General features: G+C 41.6%; 1 protein-coding gene and 1 non-coding gene across 5 annotated transcripts; one reads left to right on the top strand and one right to left on the bottom strand.

Annotated features, from left to right (window-relative positions):
* Window positions 1-1150: 1150 nt before the first annotated feature.
* On the top strand, window positions 1151-16416 carry Mtres1 (mitochondrial transcription rescue factor 1). 4 transcript variants are annotated; one of them, XM_005330137.3, is made up of 4 exons: window positions 1151-1235; window positions 8430-8914; window positions 10693-10765; window positions 16222-16416. In XM_005330137.3, exons 2-4 carry the CDS (start codon window positions 8442-8444, stop codon window positions 16399-16401), a joined length of 726 nt encoding a protein of 241 aa, XP_005330194.1. In that variant the 5' UTR covers window positions 1151-1235; window positions 8430-8441; the 3' UTR covers window positions 16402-16416. The 4 variants fall into 4 exon arrangements, with proteins under 4 accessions (XP_005330194.1, XP_077875671.1, XP_077875670.1 ...); XM_078019545.1 differs by lacking the exon at window positions 1151-1235 and adding an exon at window positions 1249-1407; XM_078019544.1 differs by lacking the exon at window positions 1151-1235 and adding an exon at window positions 1249-1443.
* On the bottom strand, window positions 15149-15224 carry Trnaa-agc (transfer RNA alanine (anticodon AGC)). Its single transcript has one exon. It is a non-coding gene; the product is annotated as a tRNA-Ala (tRNA).
* Window positions 16417-17187: the final 771 nt, after the last annotated feature.

Genomic DNA, 17187 nt, shown 5'->3' with positions numbered 1-17187 from the left:
TCCAATTTGATTGTATATAATTCAATATCACTGTATTCTCTTCTTCCATACTTACCATAATTATTCAGCAATTCTGTCAGTTTGTAATAATTATGATTAACCCCATTACAGGCACATTTATTAACAATGTATCTGTAATGTTTCACAAATGACTTAAACTAGTAACTGCAACTGTGCATTTCTCAATATGTCAACAGTATAACTGAACTGACACCTGTTAATTTGTATCATTCCTACACTTGAAACAATTTGCAACTGTTGTTTCTTATTGCACAAATGCAATAAGAATTTAGCCACTGTGTGAAGCGTAAAAGAAAACATTAACTTGGGCCTGGGGTTGTGGCTCAGTGGCAGAGCGCTTGCCTAGCATATTCAAGGCCTTGGGTTTGATCCTCAGCACCACATATAAATAAATAAATAAATAAATAAATAAATAAATGGTATTGTGTCCAATTACAACAAAAAATATTTTTTTAAAGAAAATATAAGCAGCAAAGCTATTATGCAGGACAATTAACAGAGGACTTCCTGAAAACAAAGAAAAATCTATTTCTAATTTGAGATGCATGTGTTCCCAAAAGCATTAATATGAACAGGTATAAAACTATGAAATAGGTATTCTATGAAAATCCTTCTTTTAGAATCTGGTTCGTCTTGTTGCTTCAAAAGGGCTGTTTCCATAGATACACTAGCCGGGCATATTTTTACGCACACACACACACACACACACACACACACACACACACACACACCCTCTTTTTGGCCATCCAATCACCAATAGGTGACAAGTGAACTGGACAAACCCGGGTGCGGTTTATCCTTTCATTCGCCTTATTCTTGAAAGGATGTTCTAAACTTCCACGTTCTAGAATGTGTGTACATTTATTTGGAGACAACGTTTATAACTCTCTCAAAGGTGCTGGCAACTCCAGAGAAAGGACCGTTGCATTATAGCTAAGCTTTTCTGAGCCACGTGGAACCACACGGCGCTGCAACCTGGCTCACCTAGGCCTGAGGCGGTCCTCAGGGCGCCGCTCCCGTGGGGTCCTCCAAGGCGTGGCCTCCAGCAGGGGTCGCTGCGCCAGTATCGCCCTGACCACGCGTCATTTCCGGCCTGTTCTGGGCTCGCAGGCGGAAGGGGCGGGGAAGGGGCGGGGCAGGAGCGGGTGGAGGGTTGGACTGGGGACCTGCAGTCGGCGCGGCCGCAGGGAGGGAGCGGCGGCCCTGACATACAGGTAAGTGCGCCCCTACTGGCGCGCTGCGCCCCCGGCCCGTGCCGGTCTCCGTTGCTTCACTCTTTCACTATGAAACCTACGCTGGGAGCCTCTGTGCCCCGCCCACACTCCTGCCAGGTCCACGCAAGAGTCTCCTGCGTCCTGCTGAGTCCGAACAACCTGCGGACGCCGCGTGAGCTCTGGGGCTGCACGAGGACTGTGGGCTTGGGTGCGTCGGGGCTCCTGGGCCGGGGCGCTTCTGCTGGCTTCAGACGCAGACCCGGAACCCGGTGACGTGGGTGTTCAATTTCCTCTGACCTTGGGGAGTTGGAAAGGTGCACAGCCTGCAGGATGGGGAGGGCGCGAGGGGAATCCGACCTTGTCTCAGCCCTCAGCTTCTGAGGTCTCTAGAAGGACTGTAACCTTAAGCTACAGTAATCTTCACAGCATTTAGACGGGTTTCCCCATCTGATGGATCTATGTCCTGTGCAGCGATTTCAGCTTCGTGCAGGTCAAGGACATGTTGCCTTTGTATCCTAACATTGCTCTTCTTGCAGACCTATGTTAGTTCACAGATTTTACACCTCTTTCGGCTTGTTGGCACTCATGCTCCTACTCGTCATCCACACAGCTGAAGAGATATTTCAATGTACGCTCCTATTCGGTCATTTTCCTACTTAAGATCTTTCTGCGGCTTCATGCTGTCTGGGTCAGGTTCAAACTTTGATGGTCCAAACTTAGAGATGTAGCCCCTTGCCCATCAGTCCAGTCCCTCTGTGTGTTCTTTTCTGGGTTCATTTCTAATATACCAGTTCTCCTGGTCTACTTTCATTCCACAAGGTTTTGTTTGTTTGTTTTTAATTTTTTTTAGTTGTAGTGGACACAATACCTTTATTTTTATGTGATGCTGAGGATCGAAACCAGTGCTTCACACATGCCAGGAAAGTGCTCTACCACTGAGCCACAACCTCAGCCCCCCTTTTGAACTAAGTGCTTAGCAATTGCCAGGCATTATTCTCGCCTATTAGAATGCAGCAGAGGAGAGGAAATAGGGATGAAGAATCCTACTGTTTTGAAGTGTTCATCTTAGGGACATGGGCAAACAAAAAACACCCAGTAAATTACATGGTAGCATGTAATAAGTGCTGTGGGAGAACAAAGTATACAAGGTGGGGCTGGGGATGTGGCTCAAGCGGTAACGCGCTCGCCTGGCAGGGTTCGATCCTCAGCACCACATACAAAGATGTTGTGTGCGCCGAAAACTAAAAAAATTATAATTATTAAAATTCTCATTCTCTCTCTCTCTCTCTCTCTCTCTCTCTCGTTCTGTTTACATTTAAAAAAATAAAGTATACAAGGTAAGGGATTTGGGGAGGGCAAGATGGAATAGAATTGGAATAGGGTGCTGCTGTTGTAGAGTGCTTGCCTCACATATCGAACTGGGTTTGATCCTCAGCACCACATGAAAATAAAATAAAGGTATTGTGTTCATCTACAATTAAAACTATTTAAAGAGTAGGTAGGCCTCATTGAGGGGACACTGAATCAAGATTTGAAGAAGGTAGAGAGTTCCCTTTGCAGATAATCAGAATAAGAGTGTTTCACAAAGCTGGAAGAAAGTTCCCTGCTATGGTTTGAATGTGACCCCAAATTTCATGTGTTGGGAACTTGATCCTCAGTGCAGCTGTGTTGAAAGGTGGGACCTTTGGGAGGTGATTGGGTCATGAGGATTCTGCCCTTATGAATGGAGTAGTCCATCCATAGGTTAATAGGTTATTTGAGGAAATGCTTTTGTTTTAAAGAGAGCTCTCCATATTCTTGCTCTGTGTTGCCATGATGCCCTCTACCATGTAACCATGCATCAAGAAGGTCCTTATGGGATGCCAGCACCATGCTTTTGCACTTTACAGCCTCCAGAAATGATGAGCTAGATAAATACCTGTATTCACTTACCTGGGTGTGGTGTTCGGTTGTAGCAATAGAAAATGAGCTAAGACAGTCCCTTGTATCTGAGGAGTATGAAGAAGGCCAGTTGTCTATAATTGAGTGAGAAAGGGTGAAAGAGGCAGGTGATGAGAGTTTTGGGTGCTTTGGGGGGGATTTGAGGAAACAAGTAACATAGTCTGAATCACTTTTTTAAAGAATTTGTGGTACTGGGGATGTAACCCAGGACTGTGATCCATCACTGAGCTACACCCCTAGCCCTTTATATTTTATTTTGAGATAGGGTCTAAGTTGCCCAGGCTGGCCTCAAAAGTGTAATCCTTTGCCTCACCCTCCCAAGTAGGTATGGATTACAGATATAGGTCACCACCACTGGTCTGACAGCTTTTTAAAAGAATCAGAGGATCATTCTTGCCATATTGTGGAGAAAAGACTTCCTTGGAGCCTTTGTGGCACCTGGGGATGGGTGATGGTGGACTGAATCTGTAGTAGCAGTGTAAGTAGTAAGAAGTGGTAGGACTCTGGACATGTTTTGAAAATACAGCCAAGGGCTCAAGCTCGCCTGGCATGCGCGGGGCACTGGGTTCGATCCTCAGCACCACATACAAAGATGTTGTGTGCGCTGAAAACTAAAAAAATAATAATTATTAAAATTCTCATTCTCTCTCTCTCTCTCTCTCTCTCTCTCTCTCTCTCTCTCTCTCTCTCTCTTTTTTTAAATATTTATTTATTTAGTTCTCGGTGGACACAACATCTTTGTTGGTATGTGGTGCTGAGGATCGAACCCGGGCCGCACGCATGCCAGGCGAGCGCGCTACCGCTTGAGCCACATCCCCAGCCCTCTCTCTCTCTCTTAAAAAAAAAAAAAAAACAGCCAACATGATTTCCAACATTATGGATATGATGGAAAGAGAAGCATCAAGAATGACTAGATGCTTTTGTTGTTAGCAATTAGAAAAATGGAGTTACCATTAACTGGGCTGTAGGGGAGCAGGTGGGGCTGGGGGTATATGAGGAGTTTGTTTTTGGACCAGTTAAGTTTGAGGTGCCTATTACTCTTGTGGAGATGTCAAATAAACATTTGGACTTTGTATTGGGGGTTCTGTTCACTAAATGGACTCACAAGACTCAGCATATAATCATACTCATAGCTATAATTTATTACAGCTAAAGAATACCAAGCAAAATAACCAAAGAGAAAAGATAAATAGGACAAAGTCTGGAGGAAACTAGGCACCATTTTCTCAAAAAGTCCTCTGTAGTAGAGTGACACAGGACATGCTTAATTCCTATAGCAACCATTATAACAGACTCCCAGAAAAAAAAGTAGGTATTTAGCATAAAACAAATGGTACAATTTTGGCACCATTCCTATCAGTTTGGGGTATGGTGGGAACTTTCTTAAAGTCCGAATTCTTAGACAACTTTGCAAGCAGGCCTTTCTAAGGATTGTAATTTCAGGCTTGTTATGTTAACTCTTTTTGTGCAGATATACAAGTCTAGAATTAGGGGGAGAGTTCTGGAATGGGGTTATAGATTACGAAGTACTTGGTTATATGGGTAGTACTTAAAGCCATGGAAATACTTGGTGTTTTGATGCATTTGTCAAAACAGGTTGGCTGAGCAGGGCAGAGTGGTACATACATGTAGTCCTAGCCTGGGAGGTTGAGGGAAAAGGATCCCAAGTTTGAGTCTAGCCTGGGCAACTTAGTGAGACCCAAGACTTTTTTTTTTTTTTTTTTAAGGACTGGTGGTATAGCTCAATGGTAAAATGTCCCCGGGTTTAATCCCCAATGCCAAAAAAGAAAAAAGAAAAAAAAAGTAGTTGACAGTATACTTAAAAGCTGAAAAGAAGAGGACTAAGACTGAGCCTTTGGGCCCTCCAATAGTAAGATGTCAGGGAAAATGAAAGGAATTAGCAAAGGAGTTTTGAGAAGTAGCTCTTGGTGAAATAGGAGTAATTCCAAGAGTGAGGTGTCCTAGAAGCAAATAAAGAAGAGGGAGTGATCAGAAGTGAAGTAAAACGAAGACTAACCAATGACCTTTTGAATTTAGAAAATGACAGGAATGGAATTGGAAAGATTATGGACCCATCTTTTGAGGAATTTTATGTAAAGAAGAGCAAGAAAAGATAGTAGCTGGGAAGTAGTAAAGTTAAAAGGTTTACTTTTTTTGTTTATTTGATTTTTTTTAATGAGAGAAATAGCAACATGCTGATAGAATGGTCCACTAGAAAGTAAAAAAAAAAAATAATTGTTTCAGGTCACCTTTGCTATTAGAATGTGCCTTAGACATCCATTTTCTTGAGCCACAACTTGTTACAGGGTCTAGTCTCCTCCAGACCTATGTTCATTTCTGTTCTCTGACAGCCAATAAATAAATTACTTGCCCACATTGTAACTAAATGGCACTACCATCAGGGCAAGGACTGGGTGTTTTACACCTAGGTCTGGTCAGGACCTTGGATATATGGGCAAATGAGTGAATGGAGGTTAGATGTGGTAATGGGTAGGATATTCAGTCATTTCTAGAAAATGAATCTGCAACTATTGAGTTAAAAAAAAAAGTGCTATGCAGAAAAGGAGAGTGAGGAATATGACACAGTTTCTGCCCTCCCTCCTCTTTGAAGATGGGAGATAAAACAGTCCACGTGAACTAATTAGAAAATGGCAAATTACGTAGTATTTGTGCAACTAGAGTCTGGTGCAGGGGTTGGCAAAGGATGAGAGGGGCTTGTGTGGAATCTGGAAGAGATGGAGGCCATGCTAAAAGGACAAATCTTTTCAGCAATGGAATATTATTTTCAAATGAAATATAAGGAACCCTGGATTCTCTCTGACCTCCTACTTCCACCTTAGGGCTCCTCTGACCAGTTCTGGGTTCTTGGGCTCCTCCCTTGAGGCCCAAGTGTCCACTGGCTAACATCTTCAAATGGTCACCATTTCCAGCAAAAACTAGATTAATTTGTTTCTTCAGTTTTATATTTTTCATATATTTTATCTAAACATCCAGTAGGCAGTATTTGCCTGCTGGAAAGAGAAGCAGATCACAGAGGGAGTAAGTAGCTAATGAACACAAAGGTAAAACTTAGTTTGACATTTAAAAATGTGTTTTATTTACATGTTAGTATAATTTTAAATAGTTACTTTTTGCTAGTAAAGGTTGCATCTTGTAGGTAAATGTGACCATCTGATATGGGCCTAAGGCATCATATCCAGGCATTCTTCAAAGAAAACAACAGTGTAGTATAAAGCTAGGATTTTTTTTTTTTTTTTTTTTTTTTGTACTGGGAATTGAAACTAGTACAAAATTGAACCCAGGGCCTCACATATGCTAGGCAAGTCCTCTATCACTGGGCTGCATCCAGAGCCCTTTTTAAAATTTGTATATTTCCAGCAGGGTCTCCCTAAGTTGCCCAGGCTGACCTTGAACTTTGTGATCCTCCTGCCTCAGCCTTCTGAGTCATTGGAATTACTCAGCTAAAGCTAGGATGTTAGAAAAGGGAATGTGACACCCAGGAACTGACATAGAGACTCAACTTCCTAACCCTAGTGATGGCCATTTCCTTCCCCTCAGTTGAAGTGACTGTCCTTCCCAGTCCCCAGCTCCTAAAACTTCATTTTCTCTGATATTATAGTAGGTGAAGGTAGCTTTTGTTGAAGAAAAAAAATCTTTAAGATCCTTGAAACACAGAGTCTCAGAACTCCTGGGATATGGTATTTTCTTCCTTTATCTCTACTTTTATAAAATGTAAATTTCTTTCTTTAAATGAGTATTGTTCAGTTTCTATTAAATTAGAATATGTATAAATGTACCTTTTCTCCCCACTGGTGCCAGGGCTCAAACCATGAAATGCAAGGCAAGCACATTACCACTGAGCTATTTAAGGCTTAGAATAATAAAGTCAAGTTTATGTTGTCTACTCATTATTCAAGGAAAATGAAGCCTCAAAATGTTAACTATAAACTAAAAGTAGCCAGCCCTGGTTGTTTTTTGTTGTTGTTGTTTGTTTGTTTATTTGTTTGGTTTGGTTTGGTTTGGTACAGAATCAGGGATTGAACCCAGGGATGCTTAACTCCTGTGTCACATCCCCGGTCCTTTTTATTTTTTTGAGGCAGGGTTTCACTAAGTTGCTTAGGGCCTCGCTAAGTTGCTGAGGCTGGTTTTGAACTCATGATCCTCCTGCCTTAGGCTCCCAAGCAGCTGGGATTACAGGTGTGTACCACTGCACCCAGCTAGCTCTGTATTTTTGAGTGAGCCATACAGATAATTATTGTTGTCAGCCTTGTAATAAATGAAATAAATGGAATTAATGAAATAAATAGAAGTAAATGTAATAAATGGAAGGAAACCTGAAGAGAACCATTATCAAAGAAGTTATTACCTAAGTATAATCTTGGCACAAAGACATTTTACAGACTCACAGTATGAGGATATCAACCATGTGGAAACCCTTCTCTTATTACCAAATCATGGTCCCTAAAACCATCTTGGTGTGCTTAAGGAGGTCTGCCACCATCATAGTATGATTTCTGCTGCATTTGAGGTGAAGATAAGGGCTTGTAATCCCAGCGGCTCAGGAGGTTGAGACAGGAGGATTGTGTGTTCGAAACCAGCCTCAGCAATGGAGAGGCGATAAGCAGCTCAGTAAGACCTTGTCTCTAAATAAAATACAAAAAGGGGCTGGGGATGTGGCTCAGTGGTTGAGTGCCCCTGAGTCCCGTGGTCCTTCCCCAACCCAACATTTAAAAAAAAAAAAAAAAGGAAGTAAAAATCAGGATCAGGTCTATCCTATTTGTTTATTCCTAGCTCTGATTCACCGGGGTTGAAGGTTGAAATCATTTAGAGGTTCATTGTGGGTTTCATGAAGTCATGATCTGCTCTTTCCTTGGCATAGGAATATTATAAGGATATAGTGTATATTAATAAACAGTTTCCCCAAATTTTTCTTTTTTAACAAAAGAAAAGTCATTGAGAATTACTGTTAATATTTTTCAGTAGCAGTCAGTACCCAGAGCTAATTGGAGGGAGGGAAAAGAGTAGAACCAGTGTTTTCACACATGTTGGTGTCTTATTGAACCATTGTGACAACCCTAGGAGCTAAGCATACTAATTGCACCATGGTATGGTACTGCTCTTGGCAGGTACAGACTAATATGGCCTTGTATAGGGAAGCCTACGTATAATACTAGATATAAAGTGTTCACAGCATGTGGGTGTGATTTATGATGCTGCACTTGTGAAATAAAACTAAATTATTATTTGTTTCAGGTTACATGTGCCATGGCTATGACTAGTGTCAGATTTCTCACTGGTGTTTTAAGAAGATCAGATGCCTGGATTGGATTCTGGAGTGTTCTTCAAGGGACACCTTCTTCACATAAATTCTGTGCTTCCTGGAATCGATACTTGTATTTTTCTAGTAGCAAGTTAAATACATCAAAGTATAAAATACTTCTCCATAGTATCTTCCCTTTGAGACTCCCAGGGCTTTTGGTATCTCCAGAATATATTTTTCCATTTTCCATAAGACTCAAAAGTAATATAAGGTCTAAAAAATCCTCTAAAAAGACTGTGCAAAAATTAGAGGATGAAGAAGACTCTGATGAGGAGGGTGATCATGAGGACAGGAGTGAGCAGGAAGCAGAGCTGGAGGATGACCCTAGTGTAATCAAAGACTACAAAGACCTGGAGAAAGTTGTGCAGTCTTTTCGGTATGATGTTATCCTGAAGACAGGCCTTGATATTGGGAGAAAGTGAGTATGATGTATGTTTTATTATAAACCCAATTGTCATCTGGTTATTTTAATGTAGTATCATAAATCACTCAGCCTGTATTTATGGTAAAGAATAACCACAGATATGAAAGGACCTTATAGGTAACCTGTTTCAACTATTTCATTTTATAGATGAGAAAACTGATTCCCTAAGAAGTCAAGTGACTGTCTGCAATTCCCATGTGCCATATTTCCTTGATTCTAAGGCACAATTGAGTGTACGATGAACCATTGATTTAATAACAGCTTCTTGAGGAGAAAAGGAATCACCATATTAGATGTATATAGCAAGCATAAAAACGCACCTGGATTTCACTACAATGTGAGAAGGTACCTTTCAGAATCAACATGAGGAGTATATTGTGGTGGTTAATAATACAGGCTCTTGAACCAGACTACTGGGGTTTCAATCCTGGTTCTGTGTATGACCCTGGGCAGGTTACTTCAACTCTCTATATCTCAGTTTCCTCATCTGTCAAACAGGGATAATGGACCTCCTTTAGAGGTTAATTGCTAGGATTAAATATCTATCCAAAGCACTTATAATGGTGCCTGACACATAGTCAGTATTCAATATATGTTACATATTATGAAGAAAATTTAATGTGTTTGTAATACATAGAAATAGTAACTGTAACTTTCAGTTATTGATGGACCTTTATTTATATATTTGTTTATATGTGGTGCTGAGAATCAAACCCAATGCCTCACACATACTAGGCAAGCGCTCTACCACTGAGCCACAACCCCAGCCCCCAGAAGTTCTTTAATATGCTCATTCTCTCAGCTAGACTGACCATCATTGTCACTCATTCCTTTAGCAATCATTGATTGATTGTGTGCATACTGCATACAAGGTAAGAATTGTGGTATGAATAAATTCAGAAAGATTTCCTTATGTAATTTGTACCTTTAAGACCTCATTTAATGGCATAATTTAATTTTTTAAATCATGAAGCTTAAGAGACTCAAAAAGATTTGGGCCCATTGGTTCCCCTCTTGGCATGATGATCAGAATTTGTTGAATGTTCTCCAAAATCTGGCAAACTCATAAAGGACATCTCCTTTCCCAGAGTAGTAGTTACTGCTGTTATTATTAAATTGAACCCCAACTATCAGTCACCTGGAGTCAGATCATCAAAAGGAAATTTTTGTCTGCATCCTCTGATCTGGTTGTTATGAATGTAGTGCCTGGGTTTTCTCTCAGAGTGTAGAGCAGGTATCTGAGGGGAATTCAGTGTCCACTCACTTTGCGTATTGCTAATCACCAAGTTGTAGCCATGTAGTTGTTGCACTGGGAGAATGGAGGTTGGTATGCATGCTAAAACCTCCTATAGACAGGCACAGTGGTGCACACCTGTAATCCTAGTTACTCGGGAGACTGATACAGGAGTATCACAAGTTTGAGGCCAGGCTAGCAACGCAGCAAGATCCTGTCTCAAAATTTTTTTTAAAAAGAGGGAGGAGTCTGGGGACGTAGCCCTGTATTAGACCAAGGGTTTAATCCCTACTGACAGATACACAAAGCCTCATCTAATTATCAGCCCAACAGTACTAGAAAATCTTTGCAGTAGTTGAGCATATATTCAGAAGTGCCCTTTGGTCTCCCTGTTTTAGTTACATACAGACAAAGTTGAGTTTCACTTTCCTAGCATTCAAAATGCAGATTTTATGATGCTTCTCTCAAACCTGTATAATTATTTTGAATATATTTCTATATTTTAAAGTACTTTGACTTTTTTTTTTTTTTTGAATAGCAAAGTGGAAGATGCATTCTACAAAGGTGAACTCAGACTTAATGGGGAAAAATTATGGAAGAAAAGCAGAACGGTGAGACATTAAACTTATAATGACAGCCAGAAATTTTTGTTTATTGTTCTGCCACTACTCAGTGCTGCCCTGTTTTCCCTTACCTTCTCTTGAGGTCCTCTGTAGTTCTGGTCAGCTGGTGGGCGTTAACAACAGGCTTCAGTCACACAGACCACTTTCTCCTTTGTAGCCTTAATGACCTTGTGATGAAGAGGATTTTGGGATAAGCCACCATCAGGACTGGCAACAATCCATTAATTAAACTTCCAGGGTATTAATGTTAGCCTCCATGGAATCATAATAATTAGATTAAAAAGAAACATTTGATCCATGTAGAGGTGTTCTTTGCCCTGATGTTATCTGAGCAGATGTTCCATTCTGTTCACTTCTGCAGCCCCCACTGAGCTCTTGCTTGGGTACACTGCTCTGCGTGTACAGCAGCTTGAAAAAGATGGTCTGTATTTTCTGACAGTATTATTATTTTTGTGTTGTGGGGGTTGTTTGCTTATTTGTTTTTTTGTCGTGTAGGGGATTAAACTCAAGGGTTTGTGCATGTTAGCCAAGCATTGCCACTAACACTCTTGACCTTAAAAGAACAGAGAAAAAATATATATATATGCATATGTACACACAACATACATATCTGGGATTTTTTTGTTGTTTTGTATTGCTACTGGGGATTGAATCCAGAGGCACTTACCCAGAACTACATCCACAGCCCTTTTTACTTAGTCTAACTAAGTTGCCAGGTTGACCTTGAACTTACTTATAATCCTCCTGCCTTAGCCTCTCAAGTCACTGAGACTATAGGCATGTACCACCATGTCTGGCTGATATATTTGTTTTTTCAGTAACTTAGTGAGGCCTTAAGCAACTTAAAGAGACTTGTCTCAATTTTTAAAAAGAGGCTGGTTGGGGCTGGGGCTGTGGCTCAGTGGTAGAGCACTTGCCTAGCATGTGTGAGGCACTGGGTTAGATTCTCAGCACTACATATAAATGAATAAAATAAAGGTCCATTGACAACTAAAAAATATTAAAAATAAAAAATAAAGCTGGGGATGTGTCCAGTGATAAAAACCTCTGGGTTCAGTCCCTAGTACCACCAAAAAAAAAAAAAAAAAAAAAATATACACACACACACACACACACACACACACACACACACACACACATATATCTGGAATTAAAATATTTTCATTACTCTAATGTATCTTTGGCACGTTATGGATTGTGTTGATTTTCTTCATGCCTTTTATGTTATGAATTTTTACCATAAGTATGTGTCACATAATTGGAAAAAATAAATACTGTTAGTAAAAGTTAACCAAACACATTAAAGGGGTTAAGAGAAAGACCCTTTTTTAAAGGTTTGGAAACATAACACCTATGAGATATTGGAAGATGTCATCTCTTAATGTTAAGGAACAAATATTTCAGTGAAGTTAGATACACTTTTGGAGGTAGGTTTTATTTCATCTTCCATAATCCCCCTGGGATGGGAAACAGTAACTGTCCTGACCTGCACTGGGGTGAGCACTGAGGCATCCTACAGACCTTGTTCCCTGAGATACAGGTTCTTGCAGCTATGTAGGCAGAAGGAGGGAAAGCTCCCCCATGCTTGTCTCAGCAACCCCCTTCCCCACAAGGCCCAGGATCCTCTGAGAGCTCTTGAGTCGGCAGGTTCAGACTGGCATGTCAGCCATTGTTCAGTGAACTGCATAAAACCAGGTGCTCCAGATAGGCCCTGCTCTGCCCTTAATTGCTTTCTCCCCAGTCACAGTATTCCAAAGGCAAGACCTGTTCTTGGAGTATGGAATGATTACTCCCTGCACACCCTGCCTCTCTGCTGGGGCCTCATTTACAAACCCCACAAGCCTATTTTTCTCCCTCCGCTTTGAGATATTGTTAACTAAGGCCTAATTGCTGCTGCTTCATTCTGCCATGGGTGTTCTGTTGTCTCAACTGCCTTCCAGATTTCTCCTGAGGGTCAGCAAAGGCAGAGACCAGCATTAACACTCAGCTGCCTTGTTACTAGGAGGCCTGGTAGCCATAGAAACTGCAGCTAAGGGGAGATTTGAAATGTAGATATTTGGAACAGCCAGTAATCCCAGCCAGTTTTGCTTTGTGTCTGCTAAAGGACAGGGCCTGGGAGGGGAATAAAGAATGCCTCGCTTTCCTTGGCCTGCTCCATAGAGCCTGTGTCTGGCTGCTGGCCCCGGAGGGTCAGGCGCTTGCCGGATGCTGCAACTCCAACCCTGGCTGCCTACAGCTGGACAAAGCTTTTCTGTGAGCTGCAAAATAAGTGGGATCCAGATTGCTGTAGGTGCTGAGTAGCTGTTGACAAACAGTAGGTATGAGGAGCCCAAATGTGGGGTTGATGTCTTCCTAAACTCACCTCTCCCCTGATCATCTGGGCACAGGAGAAACATCCCTAGCCTCTCTCTGCCCCAGAAGGAAGCCACCAAAGGGATTCAGGGATTCACTTTTCAACTGCACGATAACTGAACCGTGTATCTTTGAAAGGATGTAAAGAATATTGCCTTTTATTTGTATACCCTTTTGTATCACATGCACTTTTTATTAAAAATGAATTTTAATGAAATAAATTTATACAAAAGAGGTAAGCAGTTTCCAGGCCTTGTATTTCTTTTCTATTTATTTATTTATTTATTTATTTATTTATTTATTTATTTATTTATTTATTTATTTATTTTGGCAGTATTGGGGATTGAACATAGGGGTGCTGTACCACTGAGTTACATTGTCAGCTCTTTTTATTTTAATTTATTTTGAGTTTTAAGTTGCCACGGCTGGCCCCAAATTTAGAGGCCAGCTTGGAGCTGGCCCAAGTCTTACATTTCTGATTGAACCCAACAGAACTATAGGAGGGCAGAGCCCCTCCAGATGATGCCTGTGTCCATTCTTCATAGTTAAGGAGAGAGCAGTCTTTTTGTTCTTTTTAGATATACGTGACAGTAGAGTGTATTTTGCCATATTATACATAAATGGAATATAACATTCTAACTAGTATTCCATTCTTGCGGTTGTACATGAAGTGGAATTACACTGGTCATGTATTCATATATGAAAATAGCAAAGTTATGTCAGATTCACTCTACTGTCTTTTCTATTCCCATCCCCCCTCCATCCCTTTCCTTCAAGGGAGAGCAGTCTTGATGCCTGACTGTAATTTGAGTCTGTTTCTCAGCCCAGAGGAGAAGTCATTGATTTAAAATTGGCCCCTGCCTTGAGAGTTTTGCATCTAGCTACTAGGTGCTTCCCAGAATGACCAGTGTAGAATGGTGGCTAGTAGGTAGGCATGTGCATGTTGAACATCAAAGTTAGACCTGCAGAGGACTTGGGTGGGTGGGAGAATAGATATGGGGTTGTCCTGATGAGGTACAAATATTTTGATTGTCTAAAGTTGTGTCTGCTGCAGAGAATGTAATTGAAAAATAAGGTAAAAGTCAGCATTTGACATCTTGTGGGTTTTTTAAAATATTTTTTTAGTTGTAGATGCACACAATATCTTTATTTATTTTTATGTGGTGCTGAGGATCCAACCCAGTGCCATACACATGTGAGGAAAGTGCTCTATCACTGAGCCCCAGCCCCGGTCCTGCGCTTTTTTTTAAGAATGAATTTTTTAATATCTTTAATTGTAGATGGACACAATAGCTTTATTTTTGTGTGTGCTGAAGATCAAACCCAGTGCCTCACGTGTGCTAGGCAAGTGCTGTACCCCTGAGCCACAGCCCCACTCCTTTGCTGTCTTTTTTTTTTTTTTTTTTTTGTACTGGGATTGAACTCCAGGGGCACTTTACCAATGAACTACATCTCCAACCCTTTTCATTTTGAGACAAAGTCTCACTGGGGCCTCGCTAAATTGCTGAGGCTGGCCCAGAACTTGTGATCTTTCTGTTTTAGCCTCCCAGGTTGCTGGGATTACATGTGTGTGACATCCTGCCCAGCAATATCATGCTTCTTAACTGACGCCCTCTAATAGGCTGTTAAATAGCCATGTAGACTGTATAGACCACCACACATAGGTTGTTCCCCACCATTGGGAGTGTTTGGGAGGCCTGTTTTTTTAGCAGGCTCTGGCAACTGGGTCTGTTTAGTCCCTTCTTGAGCTTCTGGGAAGATTCCGTGAGATCCTGAGCCACTTGGACCCGGTAATCTGTCACAGGTTCTTCACACCCTCAGCACAGGCCTGAGATTTCAGGACTTTGAACGGGTAGGACTGCCCTAGGGTGTGCCTTGAGGAGCTCAAGCCAAAATTCCCTTTTGGCAAGAATGGGTTTGACCCACAGTATCCAACGCCACCTTTGTGGGTGGAGGCTTGTCACTGTGATTGTATGGCATCACTTGGGCAAGCTAACACTGGTGTGTTTTGTTTGTTTTTGTTGGTGCTGAGGATTGAACTCAGGACCTCGTATGTGCTAGACAAGTGCTTTTACCACTGAGCCACATCCCCAGCCCTGGGCCAGCTAACACTGGAAAAGCAGTTTCTTTACTTCCTTTTCTCTGCAGCTGACTGTTGTCCATAGTGAATGATTTCCAACACACTGCCCCAACTCCATTTTATGTAAGTCACCTGGATTAAAAAATCAATGAAAATAGCCAGGCGCAGTGGTGCACACCTGTAATCCCAGTGGCTCAGGAGGCTGAGAAAAGAGGATTACAAATTCAGGGCAAGGACTGGAGATATGTCTCAGTGCTAGAGTGTCCCTGGGTTAAATCCCCAGTGTCATGGCCTTGCCTGTAATTCAAGTGACTCAGGAGGCTGAGGAAGGAGGATTATAAATTTGAGGCCAGCCTCAGCAATTTAGGGAGACTGTCTCAAAGAAGGACTTGGAGATAATATAGCTTTAGTAGTAAAGTACCCTGAGGTTCAGTCTCTAATATCATGATAATCCCAGTGACTCCTGAGGCTGAGGCAGGAGGATTGCAATTTCAAAGCCAGCCATTTTGGCCAGCCCAAGAAGACTGGGGAAGTAAAATGTCCCTGGGTTCAATTCCTGGTATCCTCCAAAAAAATAAATAAATAAATAAGTTGAAGCGTGGTGTTGGAAATTATCCTTCTAGTACATGTGGTAATTTCTGTGCACAAAGATCGTGTTCCACCTTCTTTATCTTGCCAGTATCTCCAATATGTCCATTCGAATATTTCCTAAATCATCCACAATCAACATATTTGAATGATTCCACACACAGAAACTGCCCACCCACAAGCAGCCAGTTGCCTAGCTCTGAAGAATACTGGCTGCTGTTGAGTCCCTGTGTGTGAGGCACCCTTTTGGGGAGGCTCTTTCACTCTAAGGCACAGGAAAGGGTGACAGATTCAGAGGAGTCAAAGCCCTTTCTTACCTGCCCACCTGGATAATGATCACCTGATCACAAGGAGAAAAACAGATGTCTGCATAGGCCTGGGTGTCCTGAAACATAATGAAGGTTCATTTTCTTATTCTGTTCAGGTGAAAATAGGAGATACATTGGATCTTCTCATTGGAGAGGACAAAGAAGCAGAAACAGAGACAGTGATGCGGATTCTCCTGAAAAAAGTGTTTGAAGAGAAGACTGAAAGTGAAAAATACCGAGTGGTGTTACGACGGTGGAAAAAGTTAACATTGCCTAAGAAGAGTATGTCTAAATAAATGGATTGTTTTTTATCCATGAAGCTGCTTTCTAATGGTGGGGGAAGGAGCCAACATTTTAAAAAAAAAAAAGGGGGGGGACTTTTTACTAAAATAAAGTTCTCTTACCATTAGAGGAATCTGCAGAGCATTTTGTGAAGATTAGGAGACACTTCCTGGCCAGTGTTTCTCTCCAGACTGGATCTGTGCTGCTTTCCCCCTCATGGTGGAGAGAACCTTTTGCCCAGAGTAAGGTGTGTTCTGGAGGAGCAAAGCCCACGGAGGGCTTTAATGACCTGCCTCCTGCTTCCCACACGACCTACCTCACGAGTCATTATGAAATAAACTGCCTTGTTGTTTCCTAGGATTTTTATTTGAAATTTTCCCCTGCCCTGGGGCCAGCTTCCCCAGGCTCAGGCTTCTTATGGCAAAACCAGCAAAGGAAAGGTTGCCCTTCAGTTTATTACAGAAGCTTTGGGAGGTCCCTTTCTTCACCTGTCTCCTAAATTACCAACACAACTGGCCCTAGTTTTCCTTCAGAAATCTGGATGAGTGAAGTTGTTATAACTAATTCCATCCAGGCTAGGGCCCATTTGAAATTGTTTAGAGAATGCGTCAAATTAAGGTAGGCAGAATATTGTAGAATGGTCCTAAGTTAATGTTTTCTACAAGCCAGGCAGACATAGTATGCACCTGTGATCCCAATAATTCAGGAGGTTGGTGCAGGAGAATCACAAGTTCCAGCTGAGGCTGGGCAACTGAGTAAGTCTCTATTTCGAAAGAAAAAAATATAAAAGGCTGGAGATG

Source organism: Ictidomys tridecemlineatus, chromosome 8 (genome assembly GCF_052094955.1).
Source record: "Ictidomys tridecemlineatus isolate mIctTri1 chromosome 8, mIctTri1.hap1, whole genome shotgun sequence".
NCBI lineage: Eukaryota > Metazoa > Chordata > Mammalia > Rodentia > Sciuridae > Ictidomys > Ictidomys tridecemlineatus.
Note: the sequence above shows the minus strand (reverse complement) of the source record. Positions and strands in the feature narration are given on the sequence as shown.